Raw genomic sequence first — 15424 nt, 5'->3', positions numbered from 1 at the left:
CATTATGATTATTGTTCATAGTTGTGTGAACGACAGAAAACAACAGTTAAAAAGACAACTTGAGCAAGCCTCCAAAATCTCATTTACAAAGATTTAGCTGAAATTCTTTTAAAGATTTATTTATTTATGCATACAGAACTGGGGTACAGGCCAGAGATGTAGGGGTGCTGAGAGGGGAGCAGGACAGGCCAACCGACGAAGTATACTGCTGAGGGGAGCAGTGGGTGGGTCAGGAGGGGTCTGCCGGGCCATGTGGGTCACCTCTGGGGTGGAAGTGGCTTTAGCTTCTCAGTGCTGTGCTTTAACCTGCTGCACCACCACGGAGGGTCCTTCAGATATATAATTTTATGCATCTTTCATTTCCTATTTTTTCCAGAGTCACAAAACCTTTTTCCTTTCTAGTAAACAAAGAAAGAAAAATGAATATTTTAGAAGCCATTCCTGTCAGCTCATGTATGGATTAGTTTGCCCTTCATTCTTAAAGTAGCAAATTGTATGAAATACTTATTTCTTATAAACAGTTTATTGCTTCTCACTAGTGCAAGAAGTCAATTAATTCATCAACTAAAATAAAATATAGGGAGGCACTAGGCTTCTATGTGAAAAATAGTAGCTTGACATAAAGATGAATAGTTCTTTACAGGTCATAGGAAAAAAATAAAAATGAATGATTGATATTGCTTCATAAAGATTTTTTTTTGTTTAAATTAAAATTCAAATCAGTTTGCAAGTATGTGGTATTACACTGAAATACTGTATGTTATACACATTTTACTGAGCACAGCTTCAGAAGGTGAACTCTATGCATTTTTTTTTAATTTATTTTTTAAGATTTATTTATTCATACAGAAATGGGTTACAGGCCAGAGATGCGGAGGGTGAGAGGATTCACTAGAGACAGAGTGGGGAGCAGAACAGGCAGATCGACGAAGTATACTGCTGAGGGGAGCAGCGGGTGGGTCAGGAGAGGTCTGCCTCGCCAAGTGGATCTCCTCTGGGGCAGGCGTGGATTGAACTCATGCAGAGGTGGCTTAAGCTTCTTAATGCTGTGCTTTAACCCGCTGCGCCACCAGGGAGGGCCAACTCTATGGATTTTACAAATGTCTTTATGTAGATGACTGGTAAGAAGTTTCAGGTGAGAATATACAAATGAATATGTCAGATAAGAATGGGACTGGGAGGACCCTACAGTGTGTGTGTGGGAGGTGGGGGGGGGTACCAGTTATTCAAGGAAAGATAAACAGCAGTATTCTTTGACCTGGGCTCTCCCCCACCTTTATACAAACTTTTTTTTTAATCATTACTTTTGTTTACATATTTTCTTTCATCACTGTTCATTTTTGTACTTGTTTGATTTCTCCCCTTAAGTGTAGTTTCTGTATTTCTCCCACCTCCATAGTATCCATGCAACTGAGACATCTATCACCTCTTTTTTCCCCCCATTTTCCAATCTATTGCTAATTCTCTTCTTCATGAGTACAAGACATCCTTGTGATTCTACCACTCATTTTTTGTATAATCAGTTCTGTGCTCATAATTGTTTCATCACATCTGTCTTTAAACAAAACGTCCTGATGACATTTGTAATTTTCTGTGGTGTAAATATTCCCTGTTTTGGCTGACTTGAAGCTACCAATGTGTTAATACAGAATGCAGAGAGAGGAAGAGATTCCCACCATTGACCCTGTAAGCTACTGCAACAGGACACTGCTGAAAACCCACCCATGAGTGGCTAAGGAAATCCTGGCTTCCATAGAGAGTTAGGAGGAATGTATGATCCAAATAAGGGATCGGGGCGGCGGCAGGGGGTGGGGGATTTATAATAAAGTAAATAACAAAAGTAACAGATAAATGTAAACCCGAGACATTCTGCAGGGTGAGAGGGGAGTAAGTTCAAAATGGGTGGGATGAGTACAAGGAGCTACGGTGATGGTGCATGGGTGAACTGGGGGTGGGAACTTCATGGGCACTGCACCGAGATGAAGAGCTCACAATGTACAAAAATTTTAAAATGATGTTAAAAAATATAAAAATAAACATAAAAAATAAAAAATCTCTAAGAAAGGCACAAGTCTGATTGCTACATGATATGTGGGGGCTGGACTGCAGGGTGAGTTTCAGTCTTAGAGTCCTAGTGACCAAAATTCAAGGCACAAATTTACCACTTTCCCTCTAACCTTGAGGTGTTTTTCATGATAGAAAGAAGTATAGTTTCTATTCATGAAGACCTGGGTATCAAAACCAATTTCACTTATATATATAAGAGCTGCTACATTTTCACCCCTCCTTGAAGCAATTCAGTAACATGTGAATGTTGATTTTCAATTTTTAATGCCCTTATTGAAATCAGACCCATGGGGAGGGGTCACCATCACACTGACCTCCCATGAACTCCAGAGATGGATTTAGAACCTCCAAATGGCGACAGACACGCTAGGGTGGGAGAGCTCAGGTGAAGGAGACAGGTGGGTGAGTGTCCTAATTCATATTTGCAGCCACAAGATGTTTTTTTTTTTTGTCTTAAAGCAAAAGCAAAATAAAGCTGAAAATAGTCGATGAGTCTGTAGCAATGACAAATTGTATAATGAAATTTATGTAAGTCTAGTTTCCATGGATTTGAGAAAATGTCTCTTTTCTTCTTGCTTCTTTCCTCTGTGTCCAGCCTTTGTGCTTCCTGACAACCTACCGCCTTAAAGTGGGCTGCTGACCTGTTTCTATAATAAGCAATGGGCAATGGTTAGTGTGGCATGGACTGGATTTATTCCACACTGATTTTATCCTTAAGACACCAGAACTTTGATGCTTGCATATTTCAGTCTTTAAAATAACAACTTAATTTCCAAACTTCTATCTTGTGTTAGGCAGTGCCATAGGTTCTTGGAGTGCATTATCTTATTTCATTAATCTTTTTAGGAGATGCAAGGGAAGAAGAATTATACATCTTTTGAGAGGGAATCTAATATATTTTCAGGTAAATTTTTCTTTGGTAAAAGCTGTCAGTATTTTTGAGTGGAACACGGATTGTCCTGAGATGCCATGAAGACCACCTCCATCAAACCCATGAATACACATCTCATGTATTATATCTACTTCCCCATTGCTTCCCTCATGCTTGTTATCTCATTTTCTACTAATGATGGAAAGGGTGATGATCTGAATTGGCTCCTGTAACAAGCTGCTGAGATGTGAGAGCATGGCAGAAGCAGGATATTATCTTAAATGTGTATAGAATAGAGACCCAAGTCATCTGTTTTGGTTTAAAAGGAACCAAGAAAATAGGATTGAGAGCTCAGTCACAGTTCAGTAATGTCGTAGGCATGGTAGGAGAAGCCCTGTCTGACAGGTGTGCAAGACATGATCATTTGTTGATCCTCATTTAACACATCATGTCAAAAATACTTCCTCCTTCCATTGACATCCAGGTTGCTTTCCCTCCCAAGGTCACATAAATATTTATAGACTTTGATGAAATGGAGGGATTCTACCTTCCAGTGTAGCATGCTTTCTGTTTCTACACAAAGAAAAGCAAAATGAGTGATGGCTTTAGAGGCATGAGAAGAATTCTAGGTAGGATGTCAGGGAATGTGCTTATGAGATGATTTTCTTTGGACAGAAACTTGAATGAGATACAGGAATGGTCAAAGAACATTTTCTCTTACTGTCTCCTAGGAAAAAAATGTTGGTTTAGCTTTGATTTGTGCCTAGCATGGTGAAGAGCGCAAGAAGTGAGGGAACAGAGCTTTGTGGTCCCAACATGGCTGCCCAGACACTAAACCAGGGGGGTTGACAAGAAGTCGGTTTCCAGGGAGAGTTTCCTAGGGTTGCTGTAACAAATCACCACAAACTTGGTGGCATAAAATAACAAAAACTTGTTTTTTCATTGTTGCGGAGATCCGAAGTCCAAAATCAAGGTGTCTGTTGGGCCGCACACTTTCTCAGGCTCTTGGGGAGAATCTTCCTGGTGGTTCTTAGTGTTGCTTGGTTTGTGGTAGCATCAATCCAGTCTCTGCCTCTGTATTCACATGAACATTTTTGCTGTGTATTCCTCTGTTTGTCCTCTCATATCTCTTATATGGACATTGTCATTGAATTTAAGATCATCTTAACTCAGTACAATCATATGCCAGCACAAAAAGCAGTGAGAAATCTAATAGAAGACTATATAATGTTTTCAGAGAGAAGATGAAAAAATGGGGTCACTATGCTGGTGGGGTTGGCAGGGAAGTTCACCCCAAAGAGGCAATGTTGAGTTTTTAAATGAAGAGAAGAAGTACATCGGGTAGATGCCTGCAAGAATCATTAGGGAAAGAAAGAGGGCTCTTGTATGTCACAAAATGACTATCCCTCCTCTAAGAAAAGCCTAGAAACTAGAGCATGTATTCTGGAATAAGCAGAGATTTGAAATCCTAAAGATCATCAAGTGAGTTTTTTTGATAGACACAAGCCTGGGCCCCTAGAATCACAACTGTTCTCATGATGTTCCTACTCACCCCTCCCCCCCATTAACTCACTTCATACATGGAGCAGCCATTAAATAGTAAGGGCTTTCGTGACTGGTAGGAAATGTGTTAATATTCTCAAGTATCTGTCTGATAGACCCTTAACACTGTGGCTAATCATTGTGTCCTAGATATACCGGAATCACACCTCCTAACATAGAGATATAAAAAGCTCTTCGCTTTCTGCTAGATCCTTTTTTCAAGGAGGGCAATTAGGTTCAAGAAATGCCAATGCAGGTGCTTTTAGCACTTTTGCACAGCTCAAAGATCTGAGATTTCAAGACAAATTGGAGAACAGCTCTGCATCTGAAGCAATGAGCTGCCTGTTAAAATAGTTCCTGTTCCCTGGTTTCATTTGCTATTAGAAGGAAGCACTTACACAGTATTATTGCTAATATGACTGTCCACAGACAAAGTATTTCTGGAGAGACATTCAGACTTGAGTCTCAGTCTCTGGATAGGTTTCCCTTAATTCTTTCCTTAGAGTTGTCAAAAATGCTCTTTGTAGAAGCCATCTATTGATTTGGGATATGCAGTGAGTCAGTGTGACTTCACTACAAAATGAGAGTATCAAAGAAGAAATTTATTCCAAAAAAATCTGTGAGATTGGCTGATCTGAAAAGTAAAGGGAATTTAAAAACATACATTTAAGAGAATCCATACAGTTACAAAGCAGTTTTAATGTGGAATTTAAATACAAATTTTGATTATATGTTGATGTAAGCAAAGCCAGTGAAAAAAATATCATTTTTTGGCCTTTTTTGGGTCTTTCTTTCCTCCATATTTACAAATAAACTAGCATATTCATCTTTGTTGTCACAAGCTATATGTCTTTATATTAAACACTGAGCATTTGGAGAATGTGACTTCCAGAGGCAAAGTTCAGGATCCAGTCCTCGATGGCTGCCATCTTCCCTAGGGCCAGTCTACTCTTGCAGAAATTAGGTATGAAGACCACTAGGGCAAAGTCATTGGTGGGTTTTCAATGGATTAGGATCACTTTTGCACATTTCCTCAACAACTGGTATGAAATGAGCATTTTAGTGGTAACACCATGGAGAAGAGCTGGAAGCAGTGACAAGTGATTTATTTATCCTATTAGGTGCAAGGCTCACTAAGTGAGATATCTTCTGACTCCAGGGGGCTTTGGAAACTTAGGGAAACACGTGGCAGGACCCTTCTGCAGTGGAAGTTCCTGAGTGTGGGCTTTGGGGCTGTAGATTCCGGCTGAAGTCCTGGCATCATGACTCTGGTGTCCTTCTGTAAGTCATTTATGCTGTTGAATCTGCCTGCTCCACTCTCTGGGGAGGCCCCATGCCCTACTTCAGCCTCACTGTGAGCAAAGCCTGCAGGATCCGAGCACCTGGCATGCAGAGGCACTAAGTATTGCATATTCTCTATTTCCTCTCGAGGCAGCCCATGTTCCTTCACAAGTCCCACTTGGCCCCTTGCATCATGTGATGGTTTTCTTTGTTTTATTATGTATGTCACGAGTGAACATTACTTCATTTTTCCCATCAGCGGGAGAGACATTCTGCTCCTCTCATGACTTCCACGCTGCTCAGTCACCAGCTTTGTGGCCCTGACTCTGCTCCCCCCGGGCTCTGGCTCTACACTTCAGGGGCATGCTGGGGTTTCCACTTGGATGCTCTGCCATCTCATCAAATCCATCATCTGTTTAATCCCAAATTGAATTTGCCACCTTTCCCCAGAGCTGAATTTTCCTTCTCTCTCTCTCTCTTTTTTTTTTTTTCTGTGTCCATGTCATCATTCTTCTAGCCATCCTGAAAGGAGCCATTAGGATTATGTTTGATGTCCCCTTCTCTGTCAGATCTTTGATAGGGCCTGTCTGCCACTGACTTTTCTCCCAAAATGTTCTTTGCATTTATGGTTTTCTTTTCTTTCATCTGTCATTTACTCATCAAATATACTGATGGAGCATCGCGTGTATGCCATTGCAACAGGCTAAGTGAATTTGTCTCACCTTTCTTCTATACTCTTGTAACAATCTTGCAAGTGATTATAGAAAATGGAGTCTGAGTTTGATGACCTTGATTTAAATCATCGCTTTGCACAGTATAAATGTAGGGCACTGAGCAAGCTACTTACCCTCTCTTATCCAGAGGTTTCTTTCCTATAAAGCGGCAACGATGACCATACCTAGCCCATGGGATTGTTAGAGGGAGCAAGTGAGTTGATAGATGAAAACTAGTAGTTCTTGGAGTAGCACTTGGCATTTTTTTTTTTAAGATTTATTTATTTATGCATACAGAGCTGGGGTACAAGCCAGAGATGCAGGGGTGGTGAGAGGATTCATCAGAGACAGAGTGGAGAGCAGAACAAGTAGATTGATGAAGTACACTGCTGAGGGGAGCAGCAGGCGGGCAGGAGAGGTCTGCCACGCCATGTGGGTCACCTCCAGGGCGGGGGATCCAACTCTCACCGAAGCGGTTGCGGCCAGCTTGTAGTGCTGTGTCCTAACACTTTGCGCCACCAGGGAGGGCCCGCACTTGGCATTTAATAAAAACGACTCAGAGGACAGCTGTTAACTTGGTTCCCGGTCTACTGGGATTTGTAGTTCATTATTCATCTGATTTTCCAAATTTGCGTTTTACAAAGTTCCGATCAAATCAGTTTCCAGTTTAGTGAGTTCTTATTCTGCACAAATTGCTTGAATTACAAAAGCCTGCATAGCGTTGGCATTAACCTCATGTCTTGCTATTCACAGATCCCCTCCTGCCACTGTGAATTTGCGCCCCGGTGAGGGCAGCGCCTATGTTTGCACGGTCCTAGCCCACGTCAGCTGCTTTGGTAAGTGCGGGTAAGTTACTCCACCAGCCTCTGCGTGCCCTCGGCACCTCACCTAGGATGCTTATCCTCACTGCAAATTTGTATATCCCAGGGCTTCCTAGCTATTCGGTTTCACCTTTTCTAGGTTCATCTCAGGTGGTTCTGTTCCTCCGCGGCTCATGGGAGTCGTGATAGTATCCTTTTGTTCCCTTTGTTTACTACCTTTTATTGTAGGTACCTATTTTATCCTTTGCACTATTAGCATATGTTGGTTTACCTAGGGCAGGCATGGACAAACATTTTTTTTTTCTTTTTGTAAAGGACCAAATAGAATTTCGTTTAGAGGCTTGTGGACCATTTTATTTCTCCTGTTGACTACTCCACTCTCACACTGGGCCATAAAAGCAGCCATAGATTCTGGATTAGTGGTGCTGTTTTCTAATACAGCTTTACTTACAAACAGGAGGGTTTGATCTTTGGGCTGTAGGTGCCAACCCCCGACCCAGGGAAGTGTCTGTTGATGTACTGAGATATTGAGGAAAAGGCAGTAGATGAAGTGTTTTGAATCTGAGATGATTCTGGTTGGCTTCTAAAGCGTCTGTGACCATCTCCACGTGTGGACGGGGAGGTTCAGCCACTGGTTACGGACATCCAGAACTGCACAAGTATAGCTATCGCTGTTCTTCTCAGAAACCCTGTAAACAACCCACAGTGGAGAAAGATGGGAGGGTGGTTGCCAGGAGGAAAGTCTCATCACCATGGAAACGGTTTTCTGCTGCCCCACATTGGTCTGTGAGCACCAGGTGGTTCACCAACAGCCAAGGAGCATCTGAACTTAGGTTGTGAAAAGAAAGCCACCTTTGACAATATTCAGAATAATGCCTTTGCTTTTCTCTCTGGCCCCTGGGCTCCTGGCTGGGTTTTCAGAATTCCTGAATACCACTGCCTCAGAACAACCTTGGAGAGTGGAATTTTTTTTTTTTTTTTTTACCAATTAAGCACTGGAAACAATAGTGATTGAAGTTTTGGATGTTCTTATCCTTTCAGATTGTAGATGAATGCTAGACAAGCATGACTAATCAGATTTATCATTTCTTCACACTTTGTTACTTAACAAATGGGACAGGAAAACCTTTCTAATAGTCAAAGCTATTCAAGATTTCCATGAAACCATTTAAAAGATTTGTAATTCTTTTTCTCTCCAGGATTTCTTGCTTAATTTTAAATAGTGGCCTTCCACATGCAACATGACTCTTCCAAAAATCCACCTCTCCCCCTTAGCTTTATAATCAATGTTAAATCAGGCTTTGAGGTCCAACATGTGGTACATTTATAATTGATTTTTTCTCAGGTTAAAATCTCTTTGTTTCCCTGGGAGGGTTATATGGATATCCTAGGACCAGAAACACTGGTGACAAATGCCAGGTGCTGGGAAAAATATCCAGGATTAATGGAAGTCCTATCAGAGTATACAGATGGCCAGTTTCAGCTAGAGATAATGAATGAAGTCCTAGTTGAAGACATCAATGATCATCAGCTTGGATGTTCAGAGAAGTGTGTGCTTACTATGTGGCGCTACTTAAGACTTAAAATAACTTTGGGTTGTTTTTCTAAGATCATCAATATTTTACCCAGTTTCTTTTCTGAACTGACTACAGAGTTCTCAGCTATAGCTAGCTTCTCTTAGGATTCTAGAGGAATCTTATCTTATAGTTGATGCATTGAAAGAAATTACATATGCTTTGCCAACCTGAAGCTCAGTTCCAGCTCCAACCTCAAGCCCAGTTAGATCCAGGTATAACAAAACTCATGTCTTTGTCTCTTTTTTACCTTTACAGTATTAGCCTCAGAGTTTCAAAATCTTGCACTTGAATACTTGGATGAAACTCACAGACACCCCAATTTTACTAGTTGTAGATAATATGGAATTTTAATATTTCAAGTAACAAAAGTCCAGATACAACATAAGCCTCATGGCTCTGGCTTAATTTCTTTTCCTTTTCTTTGCAGTGTTTTTCTCCATCTATTTGTAAATAAACTGACTACTCAGGTGTAAAAGATAGCTTCCAATAGAAGGAATATATGATAGAGTGAAGGAGAGGAATGCATGGGTGGGCAGAAGGAAGAAATCACCTCTTCTGTCCAATTGGGTCTACTTAGGACATGTGCTCACCCCTAAGACAACTTCCTAGAGGAATGCTGTGCTCTGGGTGCTGATGCAACCAACACTAAATTTGACATGGGTTGGCTAAGACTGATGCAAACATGTGTAGACCTTTTGAAGAACTAAATACCTAGACTAAAACTGAGATTTCATTAGGAAATACCATGGGGAGGGGATTCACTGCCACACTGGCAATTAGGAATGTCTCCCATGGCTACCTAACAACTGAGAACACCTTCACATGAATGTGACTTCTAAAGTGTGAATGTCTTTCTTCTTCCTTCCCAAAGGCGATAAACACAAAGCCTCATTCAGATCCTTCATGTGGCTCAAAGTTCAACATTCCTCAACCGTTATCTTCTTCTTGGTCCAGAAATCTATAAAGTTAAATATTAAGTCAGTAATCGTCTGCTCCAACCCTTTTATATGTATATATGAGTATAGTGGTGAAAACAAGGGTTACTATTATTCATTTGGGAAGAAGAGGGGAGAATGGAGTAGCAGCCCAAGCTCGCTGCTTCACAGCACATGTCTTGCTCTGGTGGACCATGAGGTGCCTGCTTCATGCGCTGGGCCACTGTGTACAGTGGTCTGTGTACAATCTATGGACAGTCCTGATTGAACAACAACAAAGGAGTAGCCTGACCATTGCTCTCTGCTGGCACATCTGAGATGGGCGTTAAGAGGAAGGATGCCTTTTCTGAAAGATGCAAGTCTTTAGCTGTTTACTTTCTGAAGGGACAAGTACAGGCAACTTGTGACCAAGGGTTGACCAAGTAGGATGTTGTTGGCTGACTTCAAGATATTTCTGGTAATGTAGCATTTTGTTTACTTGTTTCTGGTTAACTCCATAGAAACTGTAGTCACAGATCTTACCCAGACAGTATCTCTGTGTCTCAAATTTTCTGTCTCCTTGCTGTCTTTCTGCACTTTGCCCTGTTTTCACTGACCCTGGAATGTAGGCCTCTGCTCTTGCATGAGGACATTTGAAAGCAATAATCGAATTGAGCAATATAACCCTGCTGCTTCCCTCCAGCTGCATCTTCACATTGAGCATATTTAACTATTAGTCCCACAGATAAAGAGGTTCACAGCAGGGCCTCAGCGGCCAGGCCAGTCTTGTACTCCAATCTGTTCTCCTGCCTAGTTTCATGAGTCTCTGCCACTGTAAAAAAAAATTTAGTTTGGGGTAGAGAATTTAAATTTTACAATCTCACTAGACAGTCAATTACCAGATTCCCAGTCACTTCAATTTACAGGCCACAGGCAGAAAGAAACTTTTAATAGCAAAGCCAATCTTTTTTTCTCTACTTTAAAAACAGCCACTTTCAGCTTGGCAAGTTTTAAAATATTTTTTCGTGACCACCATAAGACTAGCTAACACATTCCAACATCCTGATTTTTTCCTAATGCTAAAGCCCTTGAAGATATGCAGTTTATTCTAAAATGCAGTATGCACAGCTAACCAGTGAGTAGCTTTCTTTATATTTTTAAAATAATTAAGTAGTTATTGTCTTATTTTTTTTTTAAGATTTATTTATTTATGCATACAGAACTAGGGTACAGGTGAGGTGAGGGGACACCAGAGACAGAAAGGGAGCAGCAGAACAGTCAGATCGACGAAGTACACTGGTGAGGGGAGCAGTGGGGGAGACAGGAGGGGTCTGCTGTGCCATGTGGGTCACCTATGGGGCTGGGGATCGAACCTACACTGAAGTTCCTGCTGCTCCCAGCTTGCAGTGCTGCATCCTAACCCACTGTGCCACTAGGGAGGACCCTCCAGAGAGTAGTTTTCTAACTGCATAATAAGCATCACCATTTCCCAGTTGAACATCAGTCTGCAATCACAGCTCCAGGTGTTTCCTGCATGTTGCGATCAACCATCCATAGTGCAAGCAAGTGTGGCACCCTCACCACCTCACTCTTACCTCTCCCCTCAGCCGGTGCCATTTGTGGCTTTGCTGCCTCCGGCACCCCATTGTCTATCACCAATTTCTGTGCCAGTCTTAGTTGCAATAAAAAAGAAATTGACTGTGGTTAATTTAAGCAGACTTAAGCTGTGCTGGGAGCAAGATGGGTAGCTCCCAGAACTATTGAGAAGTCTGGAGTACTAGCCAGACTTGGAAATAGTCAGGGTAAAGGAGTTTGCACATCAAAGCCATGGAAAATTCTTGTCTCAGCCTCATGCTGGGGAGGATCCCAAAGCCATCCATGGCCACTCACTGAGTCCTGCCTACCTCAGCTTGTGTCAATGCTACTGCTGCACTCAGAGCTGCAAGTCTCTCAGCTTGCTTTCCTGCCCCAGTTACATTATATAACTCATTCTAGATGGAAACATTTCAGGTAGGCCCATCTGATTGACTGAGCTTATTAGGCTTAGTTTCCAGGGGAGATGTAAAAACTGCTTTCTGAGCTTGTCAGTTTCTATAGTAAGAGACAGGATCTGCTTTCCCCAGGATTTTCAAGATGCAGAATTTCAGTAGATAGAAAGAAGGTAAGGACAGCAGTCATTAAAGAGAAAGGACAGTTTATTTGTACAGAGTGTAAATCTGTTAGTTACACTTGCACTGAATTCACAAGTTACCAAAGTTTTTTTTTTTAAGTGTTTTTCAAAGTTTGATAGGTACTTAGGTAGAATTCAGCTATCATTTATAAAATGAACATAAAATGCTTCAAGCCCTATCTACAGGTAATCTCAAAGGCTCACAACTCTCAAAGTAGATACTATCTTAATATTAATGATGACAATCTTGACAGCGATAATAATTATAGTTGTCTACGCTAAGGGTTTCATCTGCACAGACTCATTCAATCTTCTGGTTTATTGTAATTATATTAGCTGGGATTTCTCACAGGGAATTTTCTTTTTCCAGGGTTCTATAAAGCCAGTGGTAAATTTTGGCTCTTTGCTAAACCAGAGAGCTACCATTTGTCTGATGAATGTGGACGAGCAGTTGCAAACTCTAAAACAGCTCTTACCCTTCACTGAATCAGGATGCCTTTCAGGGGGAAGTATCATTGCACCACCGACCTCGACCACTGGGTGGCACCAAAAAGTAAGAGCCTGCACGCACGGAAATCTTTCAGGAGGGGTAACAGTTCCTAATGAATTATCAGGAGAAAGCAAAAAGATAGTCATTTCTTGAGAAAAATAGGTTTTGAATTAGCCTGCTCATCTTCTCCCTTTGTAAAATTAGGGGAGGCAGTGATGGAGACAGAGAGCATTGGTTTACAGAGAAGACAGACACTTTACATGCCTTTAACCTTGGCATTTATTTAGAAGATTTTCGTATGTCATGAGTTACCAGTAAAGTTCTCTTCTGGACTGAATATGATGGTAACCGCCAATATTTATTGTGCACTTATTACGCGATTACCCGTCAGGGCACTTTACTATGTGTGTCATTTGGATATATGTGTTTCTTTTTTATTTTACATGAGAATTTTATAAATCTCAAACACTATAATTATAATATTTATTTTAACTTGGAAATTGGTCTTATAAAGGTTGACTGACTAGCCTAAAGTCACATTGCTAGTAATTGCTGCAGCTACAGTTTCAACCTTGTGTTCAGTCTCCAGAGCCTGGACATCTTTGGAATCCCTGCTCCACTGTTTTATGTTTGCTTCGTAGTTTTGGCTCTTTATTATACCTTATGAAATACTACATATTACAAATTGTTATTATCAGAAAAATAAGATGAAACTCACTTGCTATACTTATTTCCAGTTTTCAGTTGAACTGTGTCTTCAAATGTTCAGAAATACAGAATATTGGCCAAGTTCTCCCACTGGTCTCCAACCTTCCAGGGTGATTCCTCCTTTCGCCCACCATACCTGGACAGCAATCTCAAGCAATGTTCTTTCATTTTCTTCTTTTGACTGCCAGCCAGGGAAATGGACCTTGATTTGACCTGCCCTCTCATCTGTGAAAACATATGCGACTATCGTTTAAGGCATCAGGCTGGCCTCATCACATCTTATTTCAGATCGTCACTTCACAGTTCATCTATTTTCTTCTCATGTTGTTTTCCTGTTATATATGTTTGTCCTAAACAATGCCTATGTTCAAAATCTCTGATTTCTTCAGCTTTTCATTAATTTCTTGATTCCATCTTCTCCTACCCTAGCTATCTTTTGGTGTTTTTGGTTGAATCAGCCCTGGCCAGTATTTCTGGCTTCTTAGTTGACTCTTGGATGCTCAGGAATGGTGTTGGATCAAGTAGGGGGAGATTTGGAGGCATAGAGTGGTTGGTTCACTTTGTCTACTACACATAGAAGCTGTGTTGGCATTGTGTAACTCTGAGAATGATGGCTTGGCCCAGGTGTGGGATGCTTCCTGGGGTCTTAGGTTACTGTAAGAGCCAACATGAGTCTCACCCACTCACATATCCTCGTTTGGGTCAGCTGGTGGAGGGTCGGGGAAATGTTGCTGATTCTCTATATACACCCACTGTGTTGGATTTCTTCTGGGAAGATTTTCCAAGGACTCACCTGTGTCTGTGCTTTCTCTTAATCTTCACTATCATTTACAGGGTCGGACCTTCCCACCTTTGCAGGCCTCTAGCACAGACTGAGGACATTCAGGTTTGGAGTTCTCAGGCAGGTTTCTTTGGGTTAGTTTCTCTCTGGGTGACATCTCAGCACACACACTTAGTTCCTGTGATGCAGGGCACTTGTTTCTAGAGGCAGCCAACTCTAAAATGATTCTAAAGAAGCTCAAAATGTACACTGAAGGGAAACATTGATTTAAGTCTGGATTCTAGAGTTTAATAAGGTTATTGGTATTCATCAGTGTACAGAGGTTCAAAAATAATGTTTATTAATTATTCAGGCTATAAATTCATGTGGGATCTTTGTAGAGAGTGAAAGGAGAATAATAAGGGAATTTTAATGCTGTCTTGGTGACTTGGTTATGTCAAAGTGAGGGTGACAAGAGGTGCTTAGATTTGAGGTAGAATTTGAAGGTAGTACCTCTAGCACTAACCACCCAGGACATGATCAATTGATATTAAGTCAGAAAAATAAAATAATTAAATTAAAAAAAATTCTGTTACAGTTTTTAAACAGTGGGATGATATGATTTTAGGGAACTTGATGTTGTGATGAAAGAGAGATGTAAATTTATCTCAATACTGTGGAAAAATCTCAGTGTAGGGGATTAGGACTCAGACTGAACTGGCAGCTGTCTTTTGAGAAGGAAAGATGAGACACAACACAAAAGAATAAACAGACCTGCTGACTGAGGTGGAGAAAAGGGAGAAAGATGTAGGTTGGAGCGGTGCTGGGTTCAGAGAGCAGGGTCCTTGGGTTACTTCTGAGAAAAGTTTTACCAGAACTCCTCTTTCAGCAGCACATGGTGAATTTCCCCATGAAACACAGATGTTTAGTTTTTTCCAAAAGGTAAAAAAATGAAGGGACACAAAAGACACTTGCTCAGGGACAAAGAGGCCACAAGAGAGGCCTCTGAAAGGGACAGATTTGATAAAAGAAACAGCTGCACAGTGACAGGTGGGCAGGAGGCTGCTCCTTGCCAGGGCAGGAATTGCACTGATGAAGTGTTCTCTTTGGGAGGGCATACTTCCTTGTGGGAGAGGCAACTTCACATTTGTGAAGGGGACAAAAACAATAATTTCTAGGGTTGGCACTGAAGAGTTTTTCTATTTTTGGTTTGACTAGGTCAATTTGGAAGGACCAGTGTTTGTTCACAATGGCCCTCAATCTCACAGCCCACCTCCAGGCTGCTCCTCTGATTCTTTACTTTTCCATAACTTGCTTAAAGACTATGTGAGCCATTTTGCCTCACCTCCAGAAGCTTCAGTTTCTGATATTGGGATGTCTCCTTTCCAAATTCCTACTCTTAGCGTCCATCAGAGTATTTCACCATCTCCATACCACAGGTGACAGTTTTATAAATGAATCTCTGAGTTTCCAGACCAAAGGTTGAGGTAATTAGTAACCTTTGAGATAC

The 15424-nt window shown here is 41.2% G+C and overlaps 1 protein-coding gene across 1 annotated transcript in view; it reads right to left on the bottom strand.

Moving 5' to 3' along the window:
- SMLR1 (small leucine-rich protein 1) overlaps positions 1 to 5741 on the bottom strand; it is an 81778-nt gene extending 76037 nt beyond the window's left edge. The window contains 1 exon segment of the mRNA XM_004674113.1: positions 5615 to 5741. Within this exon segment, the coding sequence (XP_004674170.1) occupies positions 5615 to 5741 (127 nt within the window).
- Between the last annotated feature and the right edge of the window lie 9683 nt (positions 5742 to 15424).

Source organism: Condylura cristata, unplaced genomic scaffold (genome assembly GCF_000260355.1).
Source record: "Condylura cristata isolate star-nosed mole 26May11 unplaced genomic scaffold, ConCri1.0 scaffold00001, whole genome shotgun sequence".
Classification (NCBI taxonomy): domain Eukaryota; kingdom Metazoa; phylum Chordata; class Mammalia; order Eulipotyphla; family Talpidae; genus Condylura; species Condylura cristata.
Note: the sequence above shows the minus strand (reverse complement) of the source record. Positions and strands in the feature narration are given on the sequence as shown.